This window comes from Trichoplusia ni, chromosome 24 (genome assembly GCF_003590095.1).
Source record: "Trichoplusia ni isolate ovarian cell line Hi5 chromosome 24, tn1, whole genome shotgun sequence".
Lineage (NCBI taxonomy): Eukaryota > Metazoa > Arthropoda > Insecta > Lepidoptera > Noctuidae > Trichoplusia > Trichoplusia ni.
The window spans coordinates 1,951,932-1,979,667 of NC_039501.1; the positions used below are offsets into that span (position 1 = coordinate 1,951,932).

At 35.2% G+C, this 27,736-nt stretch overlaps 3 protein-coding genes across 10 annotated transcripts; 2 read left to right on the forward strand and 1 right to left on the reverse strand.

The window, feature by feature from the left end:
- The first annotated feature begins 119 nt into the window (after window positions 1-119).
- On the forward strand, window positions 120-15,387 carry LOC113505104 (poly(A) polymerase type 3-like). 6 transcript variants are annotated; one of them, XM_026887626.1, is made up of 18 exons: window positions 120-269; window positions 2,363-2,612; window positions 2,945-3,174; window positions 4,777-4,884; window positions 5,307-5,418; window positions 6,898-7,056; window positions 7,732-7,943; window positions 8,424-8,544; window positions 8,874-9,050; window positions 9,427-9,534; window positions 10,028-10,066; window positions 10,819-10,868; window positions 11,238-11,399; window positions 11,920-12,069; window positions 12,541-12,960; window positions 13,312-13,378; window positions 13,689-13,719; window positions 13,854-15,387. In XM_026887626.1, exons 2-15 carry the CDS (start codon window positions 2,486-2,488, stop codon window positions 12,709-12,711), a joined length of 1,926 nt encoding a protein of 641 aa, XP_026743427.1. In that variant the 5' UTR covers window positions 120-269; window positions 2,363-2,485; the 3' UTR covers window positions 12,712-12,960; window positions 13,312-13,378; window positions 13,689-13,719; window positions 13,854-15,387. The 6 variants fall into 6 exon arrangements, with proteins under 6 accessions (XP_026743427.1, XP_026743424.1, XP_026743426.1 ...); XM_026887623.1 differs by having other exon boundaries at window positions 13,689-15,387; XM_026887625.1 differs by lacking the exon at window positions 13,312-13,378.
- Window positions 15,388-16,176: 789 nt separating this feature from the next.
- LOC113505105 (zinc finger protein 684-like) lies at window positions 16,177-20,923 on the reverse strand. 3 transcript variants are annotated; one of them, XM_026887630.1, is made up of 9 exons: window positions 20,844-20,923; window positions 20,525-20,737; window positions 19,747-20,349; window positions 19,212-19,370; window positions 18,635-18,825; window positions 18,175-18,355; window positions 17,664-17,801; window positions 16,864-17,013; window positions 16,177-16,569 (listed from the first exon to the last, which is right to left on the reverse strand). In XM_026887630.1, the coding sequence occupies exons 2-9, from the start codon at window positions 20,708-20,710 to the stop codon at window positions 16,522-16,524; spliced, it is 1,656 nt and encodes a 551-aa protein (XP_026743431.1). In that variant the 5' UTR covers window positions 20,711-20,737; window positions 20,844-20,923; the 3' UTR covers window positions 16,177-16,521. The 3 variants fall into 3 exon arrangements, with proteins under 3 accessions (XP_026743431.1, XP_026743430.1, XP_026743429.1); XM_026887629.1 differs by having other exon boundaries at window positions 20,816-20,920; XM_026887628.1 differs by having other exon boundaries at window positions 20,813-20,920.
- A 103-nt stretch (window positions 20,924-21,026) lies between these two features.
- LOC113505103 (zinc finger protein 271-like) lies at window positions 21,027-27,643 on the forward strand. Its single transcript, XM_026887620.1, has 3 exons — window positions 21,027-21,562; window positions 22,148-22,624; window positions 23,008-27,643. The coding sequence occupies exons 2-3, from the start codon at window positions 22,157-22,159 to the stop codon at window positions 24,850-24,852; spliced, it is 2,313 nt and encodes a 770-aa protein (XP_026743421.1). The 5' UTR covers window positions 21,027-21,562; window positions 22,148-22,156; the 3' UTR covers window positions 24,853-27,643.
- The last annotated feature ends 93 nt before the right edge of the window (window positions 27,644-27,736 follow it).

The window sequence follows — 27,736 nt, forward strand, 5'->3', positions numbered from 1 at the left end:
CCTTATTGAACACTTTTTAATTTATCTTTTAGCTGAAGGTCTGTTCTGTCTTGATTTTTTTTTTCCTAGAAATTAAACTACTGATAACATTGTCTGATTTTACGTCTGGTAAGGATAATCACCGCCATCTTGATTAAAATGGCTGCCTTGTTGTTGGCGACTGTTGGGTGCTTGTTTGGAAATTAATGTTTGTTTCTTTCTTTTATTATGATTTCAATGATTTGCATGTGTAAAATATTGCAGATTAGGACGGATGATCTAATAAATTGGTGAGTGTGTATAGTTATATGTATGCGAAACTATGAAAAAGTGCTCGGTAACGTAATAACAATCTGCTCTACACAACGTGAGCTTTTTAATGCGTATTCATTTTCTTTGTGTTTTTTTATTATATGTACTAAGATTACACATAGTGATGTTTTCTTAGCAATTTTACTTCGTAATTCAAGGTTCAGATATGAGCGAGGGTCATATTTACATAAGTTGTGACCTTAGTACATGAGACAACAAAAGAATACTTCCACGAATCTGTTGTTAGCGAGTAACGTTCTCGATGTTTTTATCTTATTTCATACCTGTTAAACGTTTCTATTGCGTTTTAAACGTGTTATAATGCTATAAGCAAGTGATTTTTCAGTAAATTAAGATTCTGATAAAAGTAGGTGAACGAACCCCGATTTGAGTCCACAAATAGTATAGTGCTTTCTAAAAGTTCAAATTTTGCTTACGCATCGGAAATTCATGGGAAGCTCCGTTACCCTGCCGTTAGTGTGATATTTAAAAGATTCTTGATATTTTCTACATTATCTAATTGTTTACTATTGTGTAGGTAAGTCAATGTACTTAAAAATACTTGTTGTGTCATTGACATCATAATATATTTTGCTGTTTTATGTAAATACGCCTCTAATACAAGTCATTAAATTTTATCTACACACTCAATTATATTTTGCGACTTGAATAGTTATAATTTATGATATGAAATATATTGTTTTGTTAATACATTTTAAAACACTTCCCCTACCTTCATAATTTAGATAAGAAATTGCATAGATTGAATGTTATTTGTGAATATTAAAACAAGGTGAAGCATTGATGTCCTTTAATAGATTATATTTGCCAAGAAGGACTTGCTGAAGATACTATTGCCACAGTCAATATTTTTCAATGTTAGATTACATTATCACTTCATCAGTGTTTTTAACATAATTTACCTAGAATAACTTATCTAATATGAATGTTCACAATGACTATTTAACTTTTTATCTATAATTAGTAATTTTAACACAACTTTTAACAATTAGTTGAAGCTAGCTTTCGGGGCATGAAAGCCAAATTTGTTATATGACAAAAATCTTTCAGAAATAACTGGCATAGTATAGTATCAGTTGTTTTGTTACTTTAAAAAATATAAACAACCTTATAACACTAAATCTAAATCTTGGTGTGTGTTTTTGCATAAACAATTATTAAACAAGTAAACATGGATGTATTTAATTGGTATCTTTGGTTGGCAATTGTTAGCCTAGATACAATTTTCATATTTCCCGAATACATACTAACTATTATCAGCCGCACTTTTATTTACTTTTTATGATATTTTTTTATCAGCCAAGGTTGTTGGCCTGTTGTATGAAATAAAAACAAACTAATGAGTATTAATGAGGATATAATTATCCTCATTATGAAATAATGTGAAATTTTAACTGGATATTGTACACTGGTAGTTTTCTGTTCAGCTGTAAGTTTCAGTAGTGGTTTAAAGATGATCACAATGCCAATCTGTAATACAGTGGCAGATTGTGTAGATTTGTGATGATGCATGAACTTCTGATGCAATCTATAAAGCTAACTATTTATTGTAAACAAATTAATCACTTAAATAAAATCTTCAATATAAAATATAATCTAGGATCAACTGTCGTCATATTTAAGTGGCCATAGAAACAGTGAATTATTTGTTCATTAGTACTTTTTACCAATATCAAACATTTATGAAATGGATTAAAATAATTACCACTACTATTTTTACCATTACAATAAAATTGTAAGCTTAGCTTGTCATAGACCAAGACTGTTACTGAAGGAGGTATGGAGTCCTTTGCCCTGAAGTGGGACAATTATGGCTAATAATAAATAAATAAAAATAAGCTTAACAAACTTATCAACTAATAATTTGTATTTATTTTGTTGATGTTGAAGGTGTCCTAAATATATATAAAGTATAATTTGTGCTACAATCTGAAAGTAGAATGGAGTACTATAGAGTGACACAAATCCCCTTTATGAGTAAGCTTACCAGAAACATTAGTCTATTTTATAGAGTTGATAGAAATCTTAAACTAAGCCATCTTTGTTACAGATTACCACAATTCGCTTTCAGAAACCCACAGTTGGCCTCAAGGAGAGCTTAAATAATATAAATGACCCACCTAGTACTTTAAGCTAGTAGTTTCATATATAGTACGGGAGCTAAGTTATCAGCATGTGGCCGGCTTCGCAGTACTCGCATAGCAATGCGCCGATCCCGCCTAACTCGGGGAAGGCGAATGAGCATCAGAATCAACAGAATTTGAAGACTTTGGGCATGACTTCTGCTATTTCTATGGCAGGTGCGTATTAGACTTTATTTAAATAAGGAATAGCCTGTAGACTCTAGTAATGATTTAGATGAAGAATGAAGATAACAGACTATTACAATGGGAAAAAGACCAATATGTTATGAGTATCTTTAGTATCGGCATTTTACTTGTTACTTTTATAGGAAAGTGCTAATTCCAAAAGAGAATTAGGAATGTACCTAATACGTTATTACAATTTAGATTAATCTTAAGTGTGAAAGACCTAAAGTCAAGCAACCAAGCATTGGGCAAAATCTGAATTGTTAGTTAAGTAATATAAGTAGTTTACTGGAAATATAACAAAACTATCTTTATCAATTCAGGTCCAAAACCAATAGACATAGAAAAGACAACGGAACTAAAAGACTCGCTGGCTCCATACGGCGTGTTCGAGTCTGAGCAAGAGATGCACCATCGTATGGAGGTGCTGGGCTCGCTGCACCGCCTCGTGAGGCAGTGGATCCGCGAGGAGTCGCTCCGAAAGAACATGCCGCCCAGCGTGGCTGACACCGTCGGCGGGAATATATACACCTTCGGTTCTTATAGGCTTGGGGTGAGCGACGTCACTAATAACTCTTTTTTTTTAAAAAAGACGAAATGAATCCTCGTGTCGCGGGGGGTTTTACAAACATACAAATCACATGCGCAAGACACTCAAGGGTGGCTTTGGTGTGGTGACTTCAGCCACTCGGCTATCCGTGCAGTCTGTAGTATTGTCTTTTATATCCTTCGTCCTAGTAATGTTATAAACGCGAAAGTTTTTGTATGTATGGATGGATGTTTGTTCCTCTTTCACGCAAAAATCACTTGGTTCAAAGGTAGTTTAGAATCAGGATAGTTTTTATCCCGATTTTATGTCCCTGTGGGATCATTTTCGATTTGACGCGGGCAACAGCTAGTTTTGCTTTTTGCGGTTTTGCTTATATTGTAGTATTTGATCCGGCGAAATTCTTACTACCGGAATGGTTTGTGAATCTAAAACATCTTGGGCGCCTCAAAAACGGTTACAAAAAAACATTTAAGAGAGACATTAGACTTATATATAAAGATTATACATATTATCAGAACTTATGGTAACAGAGTACTTTCCTATTTCATGCCATTTGCAATACAATGCAGTTCATGAATTAGATGATCAAAAAGTATTCAATATTTATTTTTGATGGTTGTGTACTTGTGTGTATCTGAAGGATGTTCATAAGCTTTAGTCATATCATCAAAATCCGGTTTTTTTATTTCCCTAACAGAAATGACAATGCTTGACCTTGCTTGAGGACGTTCTGAATGACCTTTTGCGGTCGTGATCAATACAATTATATAGCTTGACAGATAAATCTTATTCACTGAGTGCACTAACAGCACGACAGGAAGATAATAGACATTTACCAATAATCATTAACGCCGCGGTCATATGGAGAAGAAAGCAAAAATACTCTAAACGGTTTTACATCATAATATTACTTTATGACGTCTTGGTAGAGCCACTGGAGACATCCGTCACTTAAATTTCTTAAAGACCATTATCAGCAATCAATTCACCATGGAGTCTGTGATAGGCCTTCAGCACGCCATGCTCAGACAACCAAACTGATTCTCTAACATTCTGGACTTCATCATCATCAGTGGCCTCGAACATCTATTCTTGCGCTGATGGCTAACAAATTAACTAGCCTATTCGGAAGCGACATCGCCAGTCGCAATGTCAGTAGACAAATTGTGATCCCGGTGTCATTAGTTGGTGACGTAGGTCGCGCTTTTGTAAAGATCAGATCGAATCAGGCATTATCTTGACGACCTCCGTGGTCGAGTGGCGTACGCACCGGTTTCAAGGTGTCGCTAGCTCTGAGGTCCCGGGTTCGATCCCCGGTCGGGTCAATGTAAAAATTCACATTTCTACATTGTCTCGGGTCTGGGTGTTTGTGGTACCTTCGTTGTATCTGAATTCCATAACACAAGTGCTTTAGCAACTTACTTTGGGTTCAGAACAATGTATGTGATGTTGTCCGCATTTATTTATTTATTTATTCATTACTACTATCTTATCGGACAATAGTATTCTAATTTTTTTGCGGTCACCTCAAACATTTTGAGTATATTAATATACGTGTTGCCGTGAAAGGGTTGTTTTAATTCTCGTATTATCTGTTCCCTACAGGTACACCACCGCGGTGCTGATATAGACGCGTTATGCGTTGCGCCACGTCACATTGACAGAACAGATTACTTTGCGTCGTTCTATGACCTACTGAAAGTGCAGCCACAGGTCAGTAAATTTAACACTTTTACATTTATAAATATGATTTTCTTTAGAAAACGAGTCTACGCTACGGAATATAATATAATCCTTGTGTTGTGGCGACGGCCACAAACATTTAAGCCACATTCACCCAGAACATGAATTCTTATACAATACATTACTTTAGTTTTGTATGATGTTAATACTTTGTATCTGTAGCTTTATAAAACTTATCAGAATCATTAAGGTTCTTATCCAGATAACTTTTATCTGACAAATATGTCTGACCATTTGGCAGCTTTTGTATAGAAAATATGTCAAACGCCCATATTTATTCCTCAGATAGATGTTAACTGATGGTTGAAAAATCGGCCTGTAGTCCCAAATTCCAAGAGTTACCTAAACAATCAATATGACTTAATTTCATAAATGTAATTGTATACTCACAGGTAAAAGAATTAAGAGCCGTTGAAGATGCATTTGTACCAGTTATCAAGATGAATTTTGATGGAATAGAAATTGACTTGCTGTTTGCCAGGCTGGCGCTTAAAGAAATACCCGGTAAGTTATTATTCATTATGATTCGAATATTATTTGTTAATAACATTGCACAGTGTAAACAAAAGTGGAAGGGTTGGGTGATAAAACGTGTAAGGTAGATAATAGCCTCTTGTAGCATATTAAATTTTAATGTATCTATGGTATCGGGACAGAAATCTTTATAATATTCGTTAATTGAATATAATCGAAATTTCTTACCCGCTTAAAGTTTCTCGTGTATAAAAAAATATATAAATTGCAGTAATTGGTTGATTATTCGTTAATCGTAGATCACAATCACATCTGAATCACAGAGATGATACTCATTGATTTGAGAACAAATTAAATTATATTTACGTAAACATAGAATTAACCTGTGTGTACCTACTATTTAAATAACTGTACACAACATTATAGTTAAAAAAAAACGGAAAAGGTCTCATTAAATAGTGACCTATATTAATACTTTTAGTGGGCGGAACATTAACCTACATGTTTCATTTGCTATGTGCGTACGGAGTGTAATATAAAATGGTACGCATTTAGATTTGCTCTCTACTATTGAAATGAAAAGAATAACATACTGTTACAAAGTGCTTAATTGCAATTGTTTACATAATGTTTCCGTTATGAAACTGCCAAGATCAGCATTAGTCAAATAGATAAAACTATCTTAAAGAAACAGCTGTTAGAATCCATTTAGCAGCCTATTTACAAAATTGTTCCCTATTAGTCTTTAAATGCCGTCATTGTATTTAATTTAGTAAGAAACTAAACCCGAAAGTTGCCATAATGATATAAACTAAAATTAAGCATTAAGCACCACCGGTCCCTATTACACAATAAAAAATATATTTTCAAAATTAGTAAATAAAAATAATACAATAATTGTTAACACTCTGTTATTTTCCATTCCCTTGGCCTGCCACCAAAGGGCACCAGTCCTTACTGGATAGTGTTGCCATGTCCACAGGTAAACATTTATTATTACTGCTAACATCTTTGGGTATTCCAACTAATTACAAAGATTTATGATTATTATAGTTTAATTACAGTTTCTGGTTTATCAAGTCTTTTTGTAAGCGAAGTTATAAAAAAGAAACAAGTTATTTTTCTCTTGTTTTCAATGGTCTATGCTGTCTAAATTTTGAACACAGGTCAAGTCTTTTCAGGTTAAGCAGTGCTTCAGTCGCTTAACCATCGCTTGATGTGTACAAAAACATAGTAATAAACAATTATTCTACTCACATTTAAACTTGTCTATCATCCCCAATTGGATAAAAAATGTTCGCTTCCAGAACGACTAAACACCTTAACTTGGATATTAAACTATTCTTAACCATATCAGCAGTATAATAACAAAAATCTTGGATAACATTCGCAATAACATCTTCAGTTTTCATAATTAACCTGAACAACATACATTCACGCCGACCCTTTCACAAGACACTGTTATTTTTATTCAATTACCTATCTCTATAATATGTTTTATATTAACAGATTCATTTGACCTACGAGATGATATGCTATTGAAGAATTTGGACCAGAAATGTGTTCGTTCACTGAACGGTTGCCGGGTCACCGATGAGATATTACGGCTCGTTCCCAATATTAATAACTTCAGACTCACGCTCCGTGCCATCAAGCTGTGGGCTAAACGTAAGTTGTTTGGTCTTGCTGTTTCTTTTATTTAGGGAAGCAGAAGTCGGGCACAGCTTGTTAAAGGGAAGTTTGGCCTCGGCAAAGACAAGAACGGGATTCAGTGTGATTTTGTATGATGCAAGAGAAACGAATCGGCGTAGGTATTGTAGTAGTTATTGTATGTAATACTGTTTAAAACAAGAGTTCATGATTACTTTATGTTCACAACTGTCCTTCACCTAATATTTAAAAAAAAACTCTTTTTTTTTTACGTTAGTTTAGCAACGCAAATCAATAAACACACGTAGATTTACAAACTTCCAAGAATGTTCAGCAATTCTTTAGATTCATGATGTTAAACAAGTATATAATCTAGTCGTAATGCTAAGAATATTTTTTTTGTATTTGAGAATCCTGTGAATCGAGAAATTATCATGAACTTTTGTAATTGGCAATACTTGATCATCATGATAATTTAAATCATCTGATTCTTAATATTAAACTACTATGTTTCCTCATCCTAATGCTATGTATTTTTACTTAATTGCATTCATGTGCTTTTGAGCATTGTTAATAGTGCTTTATCATAATTATAATTTAAGAGCTTACCTCCTATCTTTGTCTCTTTCATGCTACCACTCACCTACTTGTGTAAACAGAAATAGCTATAGCTGGTGGTTTTCGTGTGGTCAGGTCACGGCATCTACTCGAACACGCTGGGCTACCTGGGCGGCGTGTCGTGGGCCATGCTGGTGGCCCGCACGTGCCAGCTGTACCCCAACGCGCTGCCGGCCACGCTCGTGCACAAGTTCTTCCTCGTCTTCAGCCAGTGGAAGTGGCCGCAGCCTGTGCTGCTCAAACAGCCGGATTCTGTTAACCTCGGCTTTCCGGTTTGGGATCCTAGAGTGAGTAGGACATGGATTTTTTAAATTGAGTCGTTGATCCTTATGGCGTGAAATTTAGGAGGCCTATGTCCAGCAGTGGACGAATATGGGCTGACGATGATGACGATGGAATTTCTCGCAGAAATAAGTGCCCTTAGACATGGTGTCCACCAAGACATGTTAGAGGATATTCAAAATTCATCCTCTCCTCTTCGCTTTGTTTGTGAAATCGGCGTCAGCAATATCTAGTACCACGCGGTAGTTGCTGAGCTGTTGTAAATGTATTGCAACAAAATAACTCTTACAAAAGTGACCATTTCTTTCTTTCATGACTTGAGTACAGTTCTATCCATATTGACTTATCATCATGACATAGGTAATTTAATTTTCGCATTCCAGTATGTTTAAGGTGTTACAGCATAAGCTTAAGCTATTTACGTTTTTGGACCATGGAGAACACCGCAAAATTCGCTATCACTCATAAAATGCCCTACCTTCCAGGTGAACATATCGGACCGTTTCCACCTGATGCCGATCATAACGCCGGCCTATCCCCAACAGAACTCGACCTTCAACGTGTGCGCGTCCACCAGGACTGTAATTATGGAAGAATTCAGACTGGGTAATCCATTTTTAAAAATTATGGTAATAAAAGTAGCTCTAGTCCACATATAGACAGCAGAAAAGTGTGGCAACTTGTTATATGTCACGAATTGGCGCTAGTGTCGAATACCAGAGCATCAACTCGATCGAATCTCTCTCGAATTAGACTGAAACAGGCTTCTATTTGACATAAAGGGAATGAATAGAAATAACAGTAAAACTCTTGTGGAACTAGCGTTGTTTTATTTCAAAAGCTTTTGTAAGATATTCTGGCGAAGTCCTCCAGACATAGCCATTTTCGGCGATTTTTGACGATGTATACTTACTTGCTATATTTCCGTTTACCAGGATTAGCAATAACAGACGAGATTATGCTAAGCAAGTGCGGCTGGGAGCGTCTGTTCGAGGCGCCGAACTTCTTCTCGCGCTACAAGCACTTCATCGTGCTGCTGGCGTCGTCCGCCAGCCCCGACGACCAGTTGCAGTGGTGCGGACTCATCGAGAGCAAAATCAGACATCTTATAAGTGAGTTTGTTTACTAAATTATTATTATAGAAAATACATACATAAATACTTTTAAAGAAGGTTGTCCTGCCGTTCTGGTGCATTTAGTGGACATAGATACGATTTTTGCTTTCTAGATCATCTTTGGGACATAATTATTATATTGGTTTGTAAAAGTAGAAAAACTACAAGCCACTGAAAAGATGTGAAAATTGAAATGCTTTCAATGATCACGTATGAGAGATTTGTAACACGAAGCTATAAAAATTATTAGAGGTCTCAATAAAAAAAAATATCCTTCCACTTTCGGTAATCGCCTGAGGAATAATAGGATGCAGAAAAAGCAAGAACTTAACTAACTTTTTCCCACCCTTTAATAGTTTATTTTTTATTCCAGCGACCTTGGAACGCAACTCACACATAACAATAGCGCACGTGAACCCCGAGTGCTATAACTCCGTGCCGCTCAACACTAACAACGGACAACCATTAGCATTGCCACCAGGTAAATATATTACATAATATTATATACCTTAGATTCAAACACTACTTGTGAATCCTCTACCTGGTTATTTCCATCGAAATTATATTTTAGACTCACGTAAAAAGACAGTTTAAAATTGGTCCTATTAAAAAATTAATACTTTTGGAGGTTCATGCCGGATCTTCTTCATAAAAGTGACACTGGAGTCGTCGCTAAATTCATTAATGTTTCATAACTGCCTGAAAAATATCAACAACTTTTTTATTTACTTTTTTACAAATTAAGATGAATATTTAAGTTCATTATTACTCATAAAAATCACAAAAATGGTCATTCATTTTTGTTAATAAACACATAAAAACGAACATACTGTGTACGAATAAATATTACGAGAAACGCGCCACTTAAATTGATTACCGTCCGGGTATTTTATCGTTTCAATATCATAAATTATTTCTATTAGACGTTAGTTTACAACAATTTAATGCGTATCATTCATTTTCACGGCATTCAGGTGAAAATCGAAATATGCTAGAACCACCGCGGAGTACAGGTGATGAGAGAATCTTATATTATAAATGTTTTCTTGTCTTATCATTTTGTATGACTGTACACATCTCGATGTCCTTAGCCACACTCCATCGCTTTCAGAACCATCATTTACACAAAATTACGCCTTTTTCTGCTCTACAAATCATGGTTAAGTTATTAATTATAAATTGTTTCATGCTTAGCCACATTTAGGAAATGTTTCTGTATCTCTCTTTGCTATTACTTTAGGGGTATTGCACAAAATACATTATGTGACTTTGTTTTGCGATTGTTTGCTCTTATTATATGTTTTACTACACTACCTGTCAGGGTCTAGGCCTACGAAAGCATGAAAATATGCTGGCTTTTGCGTCATATGCAATGGACACATTTTGAGTTTCTTACCCAAACGCGACAGTTCTCATAAGTTGCGATTACTATAAATAAATAAGAAATTACAAAATGATTCATTCATTCAATTCCCGAAAAATCGGGCCCTGTATACATTGTAAATTACATTGTATAATACAGAAAATTGACTTCAAACGTAATCAGATAGTATAATAGAAATGGACTTAACAAAAATCATTCGTTCAATTTCTCACTAAGAATCACTTTATTTTTGAAGTTGGTTAATATCAATTAAACTTATTTTTGGCCTCGTTTTCCATATTCTATTTCCGTGCTTCAATGAATTCGGTATTTTCATCTTGGTGTTATAATAATACTGAAGCGAATGTCTACTAATATAAGTTACATTTTTGTTAATTATAGGAGCGTCAGTGCCGGAAGAACCCGTTCCGGAAATTAAAAAGAATGAAAATGTGAGTGTTTAATTTTAATTTTCTTTTTCCCATCTTAAGATACTTAGCCGAGTGGTATAAGTGATTCCGGGACGTGTTGCGGGTTCGATCCTAGCTTAAAACTAGCTTGAAAATTTGCGAGAGTTTTCTCGACTATTTTTAAATCCTGTCCATCCTTAAATTTCTTAGATTAAGTTTCCTAGAACACGAAAACAATGTGTGCGAAATGTTTCAAACATAAAATTAACAGTGGTATGTGCCTTTTATTTTCAAGCACCAAGTAACCAATACTGTTTGGACAACAACAACAGCAATGCAGACACAGCAAAAAGCATGTATACCCAGACCCTCACATAAACATACACATATTCAATAAGTACATGTTTTCAGGGCGAAGTGATAGCGAACTACTGTTCCATGTGGTTCATAGGCCTGGTGTTCGAGAAGACGAATCTGAACGTGGACCTGACTTACGATATCCGATCGTTCACGAAAGCTGTCAACTATCAAGCCGAGAACACTAATATGCTGAGGGAGGGGATGACTATTGAGGTAAGGGAGATGGTTTATTTGTAGAAATTTTGTTAGGGTAATCTTAATTGATTATATTAAATTCTTTGAAGTTAAAATTGTAGTTTTAAGGTTCAATTTCATAGGGTGCAGCATAGCAAAATATAAAAACAGCTGATTATGTTTATAGTAATTTTCGTGATTACGATTAATTATTAAATGATGCAAGGGGTTACTCACGCGTATTTATCGGAATTGTCCGATTATTGTATAGTTTCGGTTTCAAACAGAGTAAAAACGCGTGAGCCAATTTTTGACATCAATTACAAAGATTCTAATAATTCGTAATTCTAGTAATTCGTTTATTAAACGTTAAAGTGAAAAAAAAAAACAAAAAAAAGTGATGCAGAAATAGCAGCTTTGTGTCTTGTCTAAAGTTTGAAATTTATCCAATTGACAAAAGAGGCTTACATTTGTGGCAACAAGACAGTAAGAAGCGATTTCTGTCTCACCCGCCTGCCTCTCGCTAGGCCCATGTTCAGTAGCCCGTGTGCCCCCTTAGGCGCGCCACGTGCGGCGCAAGCAGCTGCCGCAGTACCTGTCGGGGTCGCTGCTGAAGCGCGAGCGCACGGCGTCGGGCAGCAAGCGCAAGCACGACGCCGCCGCCATGCCCGCGCCGCACAAGAAGACCAAGCGCCTCTCCGAGAGCAGCGTCAGTACACGCACTATACTATCTAGCTGTTCCATTTGTTCCCTAACCTATAGAATACACATACACAAATAATTATCCAGCTCCACCATGTTATTACAAACCCATGTTGGGCCACTGCTTTACAAAGGCCTCCCTCTCCTCGTTCCGTCTTGACTGGCCTGTTGGTGTGGTTGACACTGTCGACTACTATACTTGAAGTCATGGGTTCGATTCTCACAATGAACAAATGTTTGATGAGGTTGATCATTTATTCTGTGTCTGGGTGCTAATTATGTATATTACGTATGTGTGTGTTTCCATGTATATTCTCTTTTTAGTTCACACAACTATAGTTGACAAATCTTGTAACGAAATCTTACATATTATGTTAGTAAACATCAATTAACTAAACGACATGCTGTAGATTCAGCCTCCTCATACAATAAGAATTTTTGTCATGCTCAAATAACAATTAAAAACATCGAATTACAGACGGACGAAGTAAGCGTCCTATCATACAACGAAGACTCAAACTCGTCGAACATGTATGAGGTGAACCTGCAGAGCGGGTCGCTGCCGCACCCGCTGGACCCGGAGCGGGCCAAGCCGGCCGCCGACAAGCCCGAGCCGCCCGCCTCCTCCAGCAGCATCGCCTGTACGTAGCAGTACGAGGCCTGGCGGACCAGGTTCATCTACGGAACCAACGTCAAGTACCCCAGACCCAAGCGAGTCTAGACTTGTACCCTATACGTGAACTGTGCATACACTCAGTGACCTAAAGTGATGTGACTACGTGACATGTGATCATAGTGTGTAAGAACTCGTGATAGTTAAGTTTTTGAACAAGTTGCAATTTATTTGGTGCAATCTTTTGGTGTTGTCCCGCTCGTGTTCACTGATGGTTTCTTTATGGTAAGTTTTCATATATGTACATTCATGTTATTGTACCCATCAAAATGTATAGGAAAAGGAAATAATTTAGCATTAAAATGTAGTAGATCATATTCTTGAAATTTGATATTAAATATTTTGATCTTGATAAAAGTAGTTGTTCAAAGAAATCTGTCTGTTGCTGTGTTCAATTGTAATTAATGTAGATATGTAAATGTAACTATTTAAAAGTAAGTATATCCGGTTAGTCTTGATATTTTCAATTAAATTTACAGTGAATCTTACTAACTGAATATTCCATAATATTGAACTTGCAGTTTAGCTTCATCGAATTTAATGTAAGTTCTTATTTTGGTACCTTTTTTCTTATAGGAACTAGTTGGGTGTTCACTACCAAGTGTTCTACTGGCCCCCCATCCACAAACTAGCCTTTGAAAAGGTCGGGATGACGGCATTAGATATATTTTCCAAATTATTTTGTTCTTCATTAGTAAAATGCGATTACAGATTATCATCAAAAACAGGCATCACTAATGCAAATCATTTGAAAACTGCTTATTTAAATGGTAGTTTAATATGAACTTGTTGGCAGGCTTATTGTCCAAGCCGATTATTATTGCTTCTCTTGTAGTATTCCCCTTAATAGTTTAAAACTTGCCATGCTAGCAACCAAATTTTAATAGTTGCCATAACAAAAAATTACAAATTTATTCAATAATGTTTCTCACATTATATTGTATGCTCCATAGATGTGGTACGAGGACATCGCATCGCGGCTGCGTAAGTTATCAAATATCATTAGACATTAAACAAACAGAAGTAAAGGAAAAAGTAAAAAAAAATATAATTTAGTTAATTAAAAGCGAAGACGGTCAGCATATTGTACGAGATATTTGGGTATTGTTTATTTGCAGATGGCGCGAGGCGGTACGGCGTCATGTAAGTCTGACTATGTCATGTAGGATAGGGATGGTAGGCCAGACCATGGGCATATAACATAATAGACCACAGGCATTATGATGTCTTAAAACCTTTATAGTAATAGTATTTAATAAACAGACTCGATTTTAAATAACAAATAATTCATCTTCCACCCTGAACTAAATCACGACACTAAAATGTCGTCCTTAGGATGTTTCACTCATTCAAATGGCAAAGCAGTAGAGTAAAAACAAAGTTATAAGGGAAGCAAGCAATATTAAGCTTTAACGTAGTGCGAATAAAGTTGTATATGTCTGCGCAGATGATTGGTGTCTTGCAAAATTAGCCTCTGTGGCCGAAACCGGTCACGACATTATTATTGTTATTATTTAGGGAGCTTCCAAAACTTTGAAGACTTGCTAAATAAACAAAATTGAACTACATTCGTGAGTACAGAGAGCTCAGTATTGCCTGTCTTTGTCTTCTAACTTGGTCCTTACTAATTCTTCATTGCTCTGTTATTGTCAATATACAAAGTAGGTCTCGAATTTACTAAGAAAAGTATCGATTTTAATTCTAGTCTATAATGTGACTATGATGGTTTTAACACTTCATATCTTGGCCCTGTTCACTTGATTAAACATTTGTGTATTTATCATTGCTTGGTGTACTATTCTAGATGGTATGCATTGGTTTTTATACAAATGTATAATCTAGATAACAAATATAAGCTCATGGTAAGTTCTCAACCGATTGCAAGGATTATTACTAAATATTGAACTATTTACGAATTATAAGAAATTAATTACCATGACCAATCTGATCATAAGTGAAGACTGAGACACTGCTATACACAATTAAGTCTTTCGTCTCTTTTCCACAATGGCAACAGTTTTGTTTTATGAGGTCATAGTAAAAGCACTGTTTGCACTGACCATGATCACAAACATTTTAGTTATAATTACAAGTAACCCAGTGGATCCAAAGTTCCTATATAGCCCACCACATGAAAAATCATATATTTAACGAGTACAAAGGCAAGTACTTAACAACTAACCACTCATTTTATTCGTAATCCTTGCAAACGGTTAGTGATAGTACAAAGTGGATGAAATTACTTGATCAAATATTTTCATTTTGTTTTCTTTTTTTTGTATTTTTTTTTTTTGGAGTACACTTGTTTTTTATTACTCGACAACACTTTTCGTGACACATGTACGGACAGGACACGTTTTGAGTGTATTTTTATTATTAAAATAATGACTTTTCGTCAAAAAAATGATGGATTGACTGTATGATAAATATAATCTCAATTCTTCATCTAATGCTAAACCAAAACTGCCATTTATATCAAAGGACGTCAACTGGAAGAATCTCTTATTTGCTAGACAGTGTTTATATGTATGTGACTTACCAATAAAATATTTGATTTTATCAACCTGAAACCCAGTGCTAAAAATGTCCACCCCTTATGCCTGCCTGAATGTTTAATAAGTGATGATTTTGTCTTTAATTCAGCTGTTGCCAGAATAATCAGAATTGAGTTTGGCACTTACCCATCGAAGTTATGGTCAATTTCACTTCTGGATTACATTGTCCTAAACTCTCTGTACGCAAATCAGAAGCAGAAGCATATTTCTTTTGTGTTCTGCTACTTTCGTATAGTTTGAATGATGCTTGAATACTGCACATTGCTCTGTTATATGGATGACTGTAATACTCAAGTTAAATACATCTTTAACAAACTTATCAATTTAAAAGTAATTTGACGAATGCTCAAAATTTTACGACTGATAAAAAACAAGTGTTGTCGAGTAAAAAATGATCCAAGAGTGATGTTAATGAAGTAGGCGGGTACAAATTCTGGGTTGAACTTTGCCGATAACTTTGACATTTATTTTGTCCAACTATCAGATTCTTTTGTGTGAAAATTGCATTTTCACGTTACGACGTTTTTCAACTAGTTATTAAAGAAATGATTCCACCTAGATAATAAGACTCAATTGTAGTTGTTCATAAGGACCTTCAGGTTTATATCTAAGTTGTATATATTCGATAGCCAATTGATTATTATATATGAAAATATATATCTGAAAAACTATAATCTAAAATTGAAAAAAAAAGAAATAAATGTATATACAAAAGGGATTATTGGTGTTTTATTTCGTTTGTTGAACCTTTGTATTCCTCGCCTTGATTCTGTTACTTAAATATTATGGCTACAATATCATTTAATTTATAAAAGACCTTGTCTAACTCTTTTTGTAGTAAACAGATCTGTTTCGGAAAGAGTATAATATTATAATTGAAATACCGTTTTTTAAGATTTTAAGCTTTATTACTCTAGAATTATAGAAGAAAAATCACACATTATTTTCAAATAACTAATGTCTACTGAGGCACAGCCAAAAAATCATGAAAACGGCTGAAACATTAGGTAAAACTTCATACCTGTAAGTTTTTTTATTTTTGCTTATATATTTTCATTGGTGTACATTAAATGATACAAACAGATGAATAAACTAAGTATTAGGAATTAAATTGATTTGTACTTTATTGTTTCAAAGGCTTGAATTTTAAAGAATGATCAACAACAGTTAAACCTAATTATACAACAATTCATTAGATGTATTTAAAGTTTGAATGAATAATTAGTGACAATCAAATTTCTTCTTCAATTTCCATTGTAGATGATGTGCCCAGGAATGTCTGAAATTAAAAGAATAGTAGAATTGAATTTTATCTATCTACCTTAATGATATTGCTTTTGTCTAGTATCAATCTCATTTGTCTGGCAACCGCGGTTCATAAGATTCAGCCTGGTCACAGACAAACATGACAGTGTAGTAATAGAGTTGCCTTTGTAGTAATTGAGCACTAGGAAACCCAAAAAATAGCATTAGCCATTGAGAGTGACAATAAGACACTCACACTCAAAATCTTTGAACTTATGCAATGAAAATGTAGTGTAATTTAGGTAGTAGGTAAACAGCGATGTCTTACCCAATCTTGTTCGTTGTTAGCAGCCTGTAGTTCCAGAATATCGTTCTGTATGTCGACGCTGAGCTCTTGGATGGGAACAGCCTCGGTGCGCCAGTACACATTCTGGTGTTTGCTGATGCGGTTGCGACGCTTGTGCGCTTTTAGGTGCACCTGTCAAAGTATATATAGATTATATAGGCTTTAGAGACCATTTTTGTCGTCAAATTTATTGCGAATGATTGACTAACATGCTGTTACTGATCTTTTTTGGGACTTATTGTAATTAATAATGAAAATAAATGTGGACAACATCACATTGTTCTGAACCCAAAGAAAGTTGCTAAAGCACTTGTGTTATGGAATTCAGATACAACGAAGGTACCACAAACACCCAGACCCGAGACAATGTAGAAACGTGAATTTATACACTGACCCGAACGGGGATCGAACCCGGGACCTCAGAGCTAGCGACAACTTGAAAACGGTGTGTACGCCACTCGACCACGGAGGTCGTAAAAAAAAACTACCAGACAAATATAGGTAACATAATATGCCTGAAATTAATTCACTTTCGATTTTTAATAAAATATCATTCTTTGCTTTAAAATATCAAAATAGGAAAGCTAGAGCATTAACTTCGATACAATAATTTTAACTTATTTTACAATCTGTGGGTATAGTACACATATAACTGTTGAGATAAGAAGCAGAAACTAAAATACTAGAAGAATAATATTAACCTGGTCCTAGTTACCGCATTAGGTTAAGTTACCTGTAACGGTAGATTAGAGTGAACATTAAATAAATGAATTTAAAAAAACCTTTTTGATGTGCGTGTTGATCATGGATCGCAGATGGAAGAGCGCGGGACAGAGCGGGCAGCGGCGCGTGGGAGCTGTGTGAGCGCACAGCGCGTGCTGGTTGCGGCGGTTCAGCGACACGAAGCCGCGACCGCACACCTGGCGGCACAAACAACATGCACTCAATCCTTGCTCTTTATATTATATCTCATGTGTGCGTCTTTTTACAATGGCTAGTACCGAGCAATAGTAGTTTTACGCTTGAGCTGTTTTGCAACTGATCATTTTTCTTTTTTTGAGCGATGACGATTTCCGTAACAGGGTTTTCACAAACATCCAAGTCACATGCACAAAGGCGCCCAGATTCAAGACAAGCATTCGTGAATCACTTGTCCTACACATCGCTTATAATGGTTGGGCGTGGTGACCTACTCTGACTATGTGTGCAGTCAACAATTTTGTAATTTGTACACTTTAGAAATGAGTGGCAGAAATAGAAATGGGTAGAGTTCCGTGCTATAATTCTACTTACATCACAGTTATAAGGTCGTTCATTATTGTGCAGTCGTTGATGCCACATCAGCGATCTCTCGTCGACGAAGTCTCGACCGCATGTAGAACACATACACTTCTTCTTGTTAACCTCTTGTTTCTGTGCTTCTGGAGCTGCTTTCTGTGTTTTTGAAGAAGCATCCTGTTTATCTTGTTTTTTCCTGTAACAATATAATCAAAGAAAATTATATGAAGCTTTGGTAGACACAATATTTTGTGACTACAAAAAGGACATATTTTCTGAGGCCAGTGAATTTTGTGGAAATTAATAACTTTCAAACTCTCTGGAGAATTTTCACGACAATATCCACTTATACTTTAAAGTTTGCTTTTAAGTGTAATGCCATCCTTGTTGTTTACAAGAGCGACTTAGGGTCAAAATTGTTGTCTTTACATTCTACCTTTAACTATCTTACTACTCATGTTATCACTAAACATACTTCAATGCCTCCATTTCCATGTTAGCCTCATGTTTCTTGATGTGCATATCAAAGCTCATCTCTCCCTTATACATCCTGCCGCAGTAGTAACATGTGAACTTCTTGTAGTGTTTGTTCTCATAGTGCTGCTTCAAGCCATCCTCATTCTCAAGGATCACCCCGCATATTTCACAGATGTGGGCGTTTTCAGCCTGAAAAAAGAATAATATAGTTAATGGCAGACAATAAAAATAGTTTGTTGTATAGCCAGCAACTAAATTTGCAATTATTTAATTACATTGGAATCATTGTTTACCAATTTTCAGTAGAATGAATTCAGTTGTTTTGTTTGTTTGTAGCAACCACAAATTATTGATTGTGGTTCAATATATGATTGCGTTTTCAATTTTAATGTTCATGGAATTATTGAATGATGCAATGGTTTACTCACGCATTATCGGGACACAATAGTTACTATCAAAATATTTTTATGGAATCCAGATATCATAGTTTATATATTCATTTTAACAACTCTATGTGTGTTAAAATCGAACTTCTGCATTTAATGTCCAGAGTCATTAACATATCTTGACCATACCTGGCTAATATTCCTCATTTTCTCATGCCACTTGAGATGATTGATAATGGTATCCCGTTTCTTAAACACCATGTTGCATAGGGCACACTGGTGTATGTTTGTGTGTGTCTTCAAGTGGTTGTGGTACTCCTGTTCATCTTCTGTCATAGCTTTACAGACCTGGAACATTAAAATAGATACTCATGAATCTAGGAATTGTGAAACATTATGTATTGCTACATACATATACAAGCATAATTATTTAAGTTACAGGTAAGATTTGATGTACCTAGATTTCACTTCTAAACAACTTTTGTCTTATAGATAGTCAAGAGGTTGAGATCACTATGCAAACCCAGAGGAAAACATGAAGGAGTCATTAGAAAAAAATATATACATACAATCTATTGATTTTTAAGAACTGATTTTGATATCAATAGATAGGGAGTAGGTAGAAAGTCAAGGGAGACAACATGACTTCTAATCAGACTTGCACTTTATAATAAATACTATGGTTTTAAACTGGATCATAATGTAATTGGTGTAATTTACCAACCTTACAAACAAAGAGATCTACTTTATGCTCCAGTTTCATGTGCTCTTTAAGTTTGGCAGCAAACCTGTATTTAACAGGACATCGGGTACACAGCTTCAGTGTCATCGGACCTCTTTTCCTTCTCCGCTTCGGCTGTTTCTCACTGGGCAGCTCATTAGCAAATGCTACCTTGTAGTAATCTTTCTCAAGGTCATTTACTAGTTCCAAGCCTCCATCGGGGTTCACTTTGTAGAACATAGACTCATCATTTTCCTTTATAATTACCACTACATCATCCTCAGCACTCTCTTGCTTCACTTCTTTTACTATAACAGGTTTTTGGTCTGATTCTATATTGGTAACTTTCTTTTTACCCTTTTTACCTATACCATGTAAATTGTAGTCGTAAATGGGTGTCTCAGTTGATATCTCAGGAAGGGACAGGCATAGAGTGTCATTGGTAGATTCCTCAGGTATCTGTATTTGATCCAAGTTGTTCAAAACTTGGTCAGAATAGAATTCAAGGATTTCGTGACTCCGTTTTGATAGTAGATAGAATTTGTGTGCCATGGATGCCATCATAAAACAGTTTATACATGCATTGTAGTTATCACTTTCTGATAGCTGAAAATATAATAATTATAAACAAATTATCCGTATCTAGATTTGTATCTACATCCGTTTTTTGAGCAGAGTTCAACATAAGTTAATTATTTGTGAGCAAAGGCGTTCAAAATATTAAAATACAATTAATAATACAAGTTGTTGTAGTAAATTTGGAGCAATTTTAGCGACTAACCGTAATTTGGCACATAGTTTGAAGCACATCTGCTATGCAATAATTCTTGTCCTGTTTACAAATCTCCGTAAAAATATTCTCGTACTGGTCTTGAAGCGGCGACAGACATATAATGCACAAATTCTCGCCCAGCGTACCATTTGATAAGTGTTTTAGCATCACCTTTAGGTCCAAGGAATTTGCCATGTCTTTTTATGGTTTTCACAACGCCTCCTGACGAGTAAATATTGTTTAGGACACATATTTTAGATTTAATGCAAACAATCGAACACAAAATTCACAATTTACCACCCAAATCAACTATTGATGCGTTCCTTACAAATATCACGCAGCTGATTTTCGAAAAGATCCGTTCAATTTTACCATGTTTACATCCGTCGCCATTTTTGAGTGCTCATTACTAAATGTTAAAGGTAGTCGATTTTCCGAATCAGAATCAATAAATTCATTATAAAATCTCAGATCACTTATGAACAGAGTAGATATAAACATATGTTTTTTGAGATATGTACATTACATCCACAACTATTTTAATTCTATTATCAGTGGGATCGTTTTCAACTAACAATAATTAGTCGATTTACAACTGAGTTAAAAATTAAAAATATAAAAAATCATCTGTCAAAATTTTAGTGCAAAGTGGACTGTTTAGATCCAATTACATTATATTTTTAACAATAATTGCACTTCTATAATGTTATTTTCTTATTGACTTTCAGTATTTGATTATAAGCAAAATGTCGCAAAACAACTTTGTTAGTATTCACGGCCCTTAATTGGATGCTTTACGTATTGATGTAATTTTCACCTTTTCGCTTTAATCAGCGGTGTTAAGCAATTAGTGATTCTTGTAATAAAATTACGTTCAATAATCGCGGTGTGAAGATAATGAGACAAGTTTCCGGTGGTAGTTGGGGTTTGGAAAGTTAAAAGGATGTGTTTTAGTGGTCCTTATGTTTTGAATATGTAATTTGTTGAACAATGGACACCGATCTTTAGAAGAATATTATCGTAACGTGAAAATTCTAGTTCTGATAAGTAAGTACGACCTTGAAGGTTACATGTTATTTCATTAGTTAATATAGATTACTGTACTGACCAGTTTTTCTTACTGCATCACAAATACTGTCAAATGTAAATAATCAAAGGCTTATAAGTCGACAGTGTAAACATCAGTTTAATAAACAGGAATTATGGTCATTTATTCCTTTTAATCGATGAAAGATTATTTAATAAACTGCATTACTTTTAAGTTATTAAATTAACTTTAATGAAAACATTATCACATTCATTAATGTAAATATGGTAAATAGTATTTCAATGATGTCTCTGTTGAGATCCATGTGAAACAACATGTACACATTCATACTTTTATGCACACTTATTGCCATTCATAAGAAATGAATCATTAAAACGGACACAACTGGGCAGAAGCTATCTAACTTTGCCCAGTCATGGGACAATCGGTAAAATCATTTCTACATTCGCTTTCTGAAAACTTACAAATTAACTGTGTAACCTCTTTAGACATGAAATGATCAATAATTTCATTTCACACTAATACTAATTAATTAAAATAACCACTTAGCTTACAATTTTAATAAATTTAATAATTTATTACAGCCTCCAATCATGGCAACGGACTTCCCAACACACACAGACATGGCTGAACTTGAAACGGAAACAATTATCAAAGAAGAGGAAATAGATATGATCAATGAAGACCTACAACTAGACATTAAATCTGAAATCAATATCGGTGAGACCATCATACAAGAAAATGTTGATAACCCATTCAAGAACGTACAACTAGAAGTAAAACAAGAAACAATATCTATAAGTATAGAATCCGAGAGCTTAGATTCACAGGACGATGAAACCTTACCCAAAATTGAGTATGACATGGATCCAAAGTCAGAAATGTTTGAAAAGGTGAAGGAGGAACGGGTGGTAGGTGATGAGTCGTTAGTGACGTACGATTATCCGAATTTCGATGACGTTACCAGTATGGACAGCAATGATGCAGCCGCCCTGACACATGTTGAAGCCTGTTTACATGATGACATGGATTATAAGTGTGAAGATGATGGGCTGTATGAGGTAATTATTTTCTAATTACTCTAGCATACAACCATCTGTATTATTTATTGCTACACATCAGATATATGGAATTAAATACAGCATGTTATGAAATGCCAGGCATGTTGAATGAGTAGTTGCAGGAACCTGTCTGAGGAATTTTTCATTTCCTTGCAAGTTTATTTGGAATAATAAAACCAATACTATCATTCCATAATGTGAGTTCTGTTTTTTATGCAAACAAACGAGTCCCAGAAGTCCTAGAGATTATAAAATTAATTGAATAATTGGATTGGTTTCTATAAGCCATGGTTTGAGTTGTTGCTCGAAAATTCGTAAATGTAACAGTGATTACTGGATTTTCTATATAAAAGTTGTTTAAACAAAACCCTTCACTTTTTCAGGAGCAGAAAGAGGATTACGACAAAATGGACATAAAAGAAGAAACAGATGTAACTGTAACAGAGACTCATTTAATATCCAATAAACTGATCAATACAACTTCCACCATCACCAACCCGCACGACGGGCTCATAGAGTCGAAAACCACAAAGACTCTAGTCATGGAAATATTGCCCATCCCACAAACCAACATGTCATACTCCAAAATAGATGGCAACCCTGAAGAAATTCTACCAACCACATATGATCATGATGACAACTATTTAGAGTACCAAGAGTCTTTTCAATTAAACTCTATTACTGGTAATGTTCTATCCCTTGAACAAGAAGCTTATGGTCTTCTAAAAGCCACGGGAAAGAAGGAAGTCGAAGAGTGCCATACTTGCCCAAAATGTCCAAAAACATATCGCATTAAGAGGTATATGAAGCGGCATTTGGCCGTCCATGAAGGCATCGAGAAACGTGCTTTAGGCATTATTAAGGGTGAGATAACAAGAAGAGAAAATCGTGATAAAAGATTGAAAGCTCAACTTGATACCAAGGTCGACACAAAAGGAAAAGAAGAGAAAATAAAGAAGGAAGGGTATGAGTGTACTTGTGGCAAAGTATTCCAAAGAAGGAGTAGGATGGAGACTTGTCTTAGATCCCATAACCTGTTCTCCGACACCAACACCTATCCCTGTGTGTCCTGCTCAAGACATTTCAAGGACAGAGAAGAATTAGCTCTACATCGCAAGAGGCTACACAGAAAGAAATTCCCTTGTAAATTCTGTCCCACAGATTACCACACGCGGAAAGAACTATTCAAACACCTGCAAGTACACCAAAAGGTTCAACTAATGGAGTATAAAGTTATTTCGGAAGTTGTCAAAGGGAAACAAAAGCTAAAATGCTTTATGTGTTCGAAAACCTATATGGAACTGTCTGAATTAAAGTCTCATGTGATGGATGACCATAAAGAGCCTTACAGCTGTCCGCGCTGCAAGCGAACCTTCTCGAAAATCATCGACTTCGGCAATCACACAAAAACCTTCCACCCAGAAGTTGAAGGACAATCCGTTTTAGATGTATTAGAAGCGTTCTCTAAACTCGTGAAGGCGTGGAAATGTGATGAGTGCGGCTTACAGTTCCATGAGGCAGACAAACTAGCGATCCATCAGGTTGAAAAGCACAGTCCAGACCTCAAATCAGAAACACAATTCCAGTGCACCGATTGCCGAAGAGTTTTCGTCAGTCAAAAGGGTCTGACGTCGCATCGACGAATACACCACAGTACGGAAACCGTTGAAGAAACGGAACTAGTCGAGAAAGGAGTTATGTGCCTTGAATGTAGAAAGATCTGTAAAGATATGAATGCTTTAATATCTCATATGCGTTTTCACTCACCAGATAGAAAATATCCATGCAAGTTCTGTGATTTTCGCTTTGCTACACCAGAAAAACGGAAAACACACGCAGAAATACATACAGGCGACATGAAGTACGTTTGCTTCATCTGCGAATACCAGTGCAGTTCTGAAAACCGCTTGAAACAACATAAACTTTCCCCGAAACATAAAAACATGCGGGAGTTCCTGCTAACTGGAAGACCGTTAACAGAAGAAGCGCATTCTTCTAAGCAGGAGAAAATAAAAGATACTTTGAAGAAGAAAGAGTGGGCTGTTAAGAAGAGTAAGAGAAAAGAAGTGAAGTCAGAGAGTGACTCGAGTTCTGAGTGCAGTGAGGTGGCGTGTGATATCTGTGGAGATAAGTTTCCTAGTGAGAGTGAGATGTTAGAACATAAACAGACACATCCGTTTATAGAGTTTCCCAATGAGGACAAGCCTAGTAGAATATTCTTTAAGTGAATCTTGCCTAATGTGTAGTTGTGGTTATATTACTGAGTGTAATGGATGAAATATTTATTGTTAAGCTTTAAGTTGTTCCGCAATTATTCTAACCTTAACAATGCCTTTGGCCATACTCAAAGATCGAATGGCGCTTTGAACCTAAATGTTTTATACCAAGAATTACAAATTGCGAAATTTTCTGATGTTACGAATTGCGAATGTTCTCAAATTCGACCTTATACCATGCCATAAAAGAATAAGTAAATAATAATATGGTCCAATAAAAACGTAAATCTCTAATTTCCGTCGCTAAAGTTATTGTGCAATATAATTGACTGCAAATCATGCGATCTCTTATATAACGAGATATAAATCTTATACTGATTAAATATCAAGTGTATCTGTTATTTCCATTAATATAATTACAACTCACAAATATAATGTAGAGATATTTAAGTTATAATGTTGCGGCTTTGCATACACATATTACTTGTAGTTTTGTTAAGCATTTATTTGTTGGCGGGGTTTTGTGGTTGGATAGCGCTGCACAAACGCCTGGCAACTGTTCACCAGACTACAGAATCTGATTGTCTACCACCACTTGTTAGAATTAGACTGGTGTAGTTGTGGGAACGATAGCACATTATGCGGTGTAGAACGGCATCTCTTTTCCATAAAAGCTTCTGAGTCGCCTTCCACTTCATGTTATAGAATAATTTACGAAAGCGAGACAGCACACTTGATGTAGAGTAGCATCTCGCTTCTATAACAGTCGTTACCGGGATGCTCACAGTTGGCGGGTAACGTTGCAGATTGTTTCACTCAAATACACACTTTAAACCCGTCCAGTAAAGTACATAATTCCTTGTCAAAGAGATTGGAATCGAGATTGTGCTATCATTTTAGTTGACAATTTTTTTATACGATTGTGAAGTTTACAAGCATAGTTTTAAAGTATGTTTTCCAGTGTCAGCGAGACATCCATTTGCTTTTCAACTTTGCTCGGTCCTGAGAAATGGTGGTAGACCCCCAGAAGTATAACCTAAGTCTGTGTAACAAATTGTCTATGGTACGTTCAGCGTCCAGTGGCCTGTGTTAATACTAGTCTACTTTATTAATAGAATAATATATTTGTAACGGAACGGTTATTTATTGTTGTCCATTACATATTATTATTTATGAACGACATTCTCATGTTCAACAACTTTGGGAGCGTTCAAGTATTGCGTAATACATTTTTTGAAGATTCAAGACCCTTCCTCTCCCCTATGTAATGCATCGTTACGTTTTTCTGTACTTTAACATTAAACATGACGTAACATTTTCCCTTTAAAACATAGACGAAAAGGGTTGCGTTTAAAAATCCCTTTCCCCTAAATTAAGTTACGTAATACTGGAACGCTGAAGTGCTGTTTTATTGTGCAATCTGGTATTTAATATTGGTTAAGTAATTATATTTTCTCGGTTTTACGTTTTCAATGTGTTTCTAAAATATTTGTTTTTGTTACACATTTAATGATAGGTACATTAAAAGCGGCTGGACCGATTTAAGAAAATTAAACTGTTGAAATTAATTTTGATTTAGTAAAAAAAAAACTATTGTTCGTTGGTTGTATATTAAGTTTTCTGAACGTTAGTATGATCATGAGTGGTGATTAGTTTAAATAGGTTTTCACTAACCCAGAGTTAGTTTTGACTTCCAATGGAGCCTTAGTGCGATCTACGTTTAGTTACTGAATCTTATTTACCAAGCTTTTGATTCTATTCTTTATTTTTTATTATATTATTTACATTAAGAGCGAAAATACTTTTTATTAACAGATTTTAACTGGAAGTAATAGTGGTATTATTATCTTTTTTCGTTATTGTACACACCCTATAAATAAAGGTGGTATTATTAAATAACCAATTTTGTGTCACAACCTTAGCCCCAGACGGTTCTATTTTGACCCTTACCTAAGTGCAATATATTCATCGGAAACTGTATTTATAAGACTAAGCGTAGCATCAGATGATCTTTACTTTTATTGTAAAAATGTCCAGTCAGCAATGTTATTTGTTTAACAGAATCGGTAGACAATCTACAAAGTACCAGTAATTTCCAGTGACTTGTACTATTTTTTTTTTTCTAATAGCACAGTAGCTTTTATATAATTTGATAGTTTTGTGTTGAAAATTTCGTGGTTAGAACTTTATTTGTAGACCATGAGATTTGAATTATCATGACCAATCTATTCTTGGCTTGTTGACTCCATTGGATTGGATAAATTATGTAACTCTATTAATTGTAACTGTTAATTGATTTGGTTGGCTTATAACTGTTCCTGCCGAGGTGGCAAGACTTATGGGCCCCGCATATTCCGCTATTTACAATTAACGATGAATGAATGAAAATTTTATCAAAATTACACTATTCGTATTCTTCTAAGAATTTTGGCATAACAAAAATTGGTAATTCAGGAAGGGGCGGAACACTCCTCTCAATAAAATGTAATGATTCATATTGGATTAGCAAAATGATTCGGAGAATACGAATATTATTCAATTTAATCCAATTAATCATCGGGAATTATAAATAGCGAAATTAGAACCCTGTCTGCCTATATCTCTCGGCCTTGTTTTCTCACTTCCATCGTAACCGAATGAGCTTGATTTATATTATTATGTTTATTAACCTATGTAATTGGCAATAATAAAAGACCGCTTCGCGTCTAGTATAAGTTGTTGTGTATGGTGCCTGATATAATTTAGTTCTCGAAGTAGTATTATATTTAAGAGGTGAATATATATTGTTTGTTGAACAACAGGATTTTGTGTTTTAATTCATTGCCCAAACTAATCTAAATACAACTATGATAGATAGGTAATGTGATGCCGGGGAGTCTAATGCGCTGTTCTTTTT

Excerpts from the sequence above, each read along its gene's own strand:
- LOC113505104 (XM_026887623.1), top strand. The coding sequence starts at position 2,486 with ATGTGGCCGGCTTCGCAGTACTCGCATAGCAATGCGCCGATCCCGCCT. Across the intron at positions 7,057-7,731 it reads CATCAAGCTGTGGGCTAAAC|GTCACGGCATCTACTCGAAC; the intron begins GTAAGTTGTTTG and ends TCGTGTGGTCAG. Across the intron at positions 10,067-10,818 it reads AGAACCACCGCGGAGTACAG|GAGCGTCAGTGCCGGAAGAA; the intron begins GTGATGAGAGAA and ends TGTTAATTATAG.
- LOC113505103 (XM_026887620.1), top strand. The coding sequence starts at position 22,157 with ATGGCAACGGACTTCCCAACACACACAGACATGGCTGAACTTGAAACG. Across the intron at positions 22,625-23,007 it reads AAGATGATGGGCTGTATGAG|GAGCAGAAAGAGGATTACGA; the intron begins GTAATTATTTTC and ends TCACTTTTTCAG.
- LOC113505105 (XM_026887630.1), bottom strand. The coding sequence starts at position 20,710 with ATGGCAAATTCCTTGGACCTAAAGGTGATGCTAAAACACTTATCAAAT. Across the intron at positions 20,350-20,524 it reads AAACTATGTGCCAAATTACG|CTATCAGAAAGTGATAACTA; the intron begins GTTAGTCGCTAA and ends TTATATTTTCAG. Across the intron at positions 16,570-16,863 it reads CTAACAACGAACAAGATTGG|ACATTCCTGGGCACATCATC; the intron begins GTAAGACATCGC and ends TTTTAATTTCAG.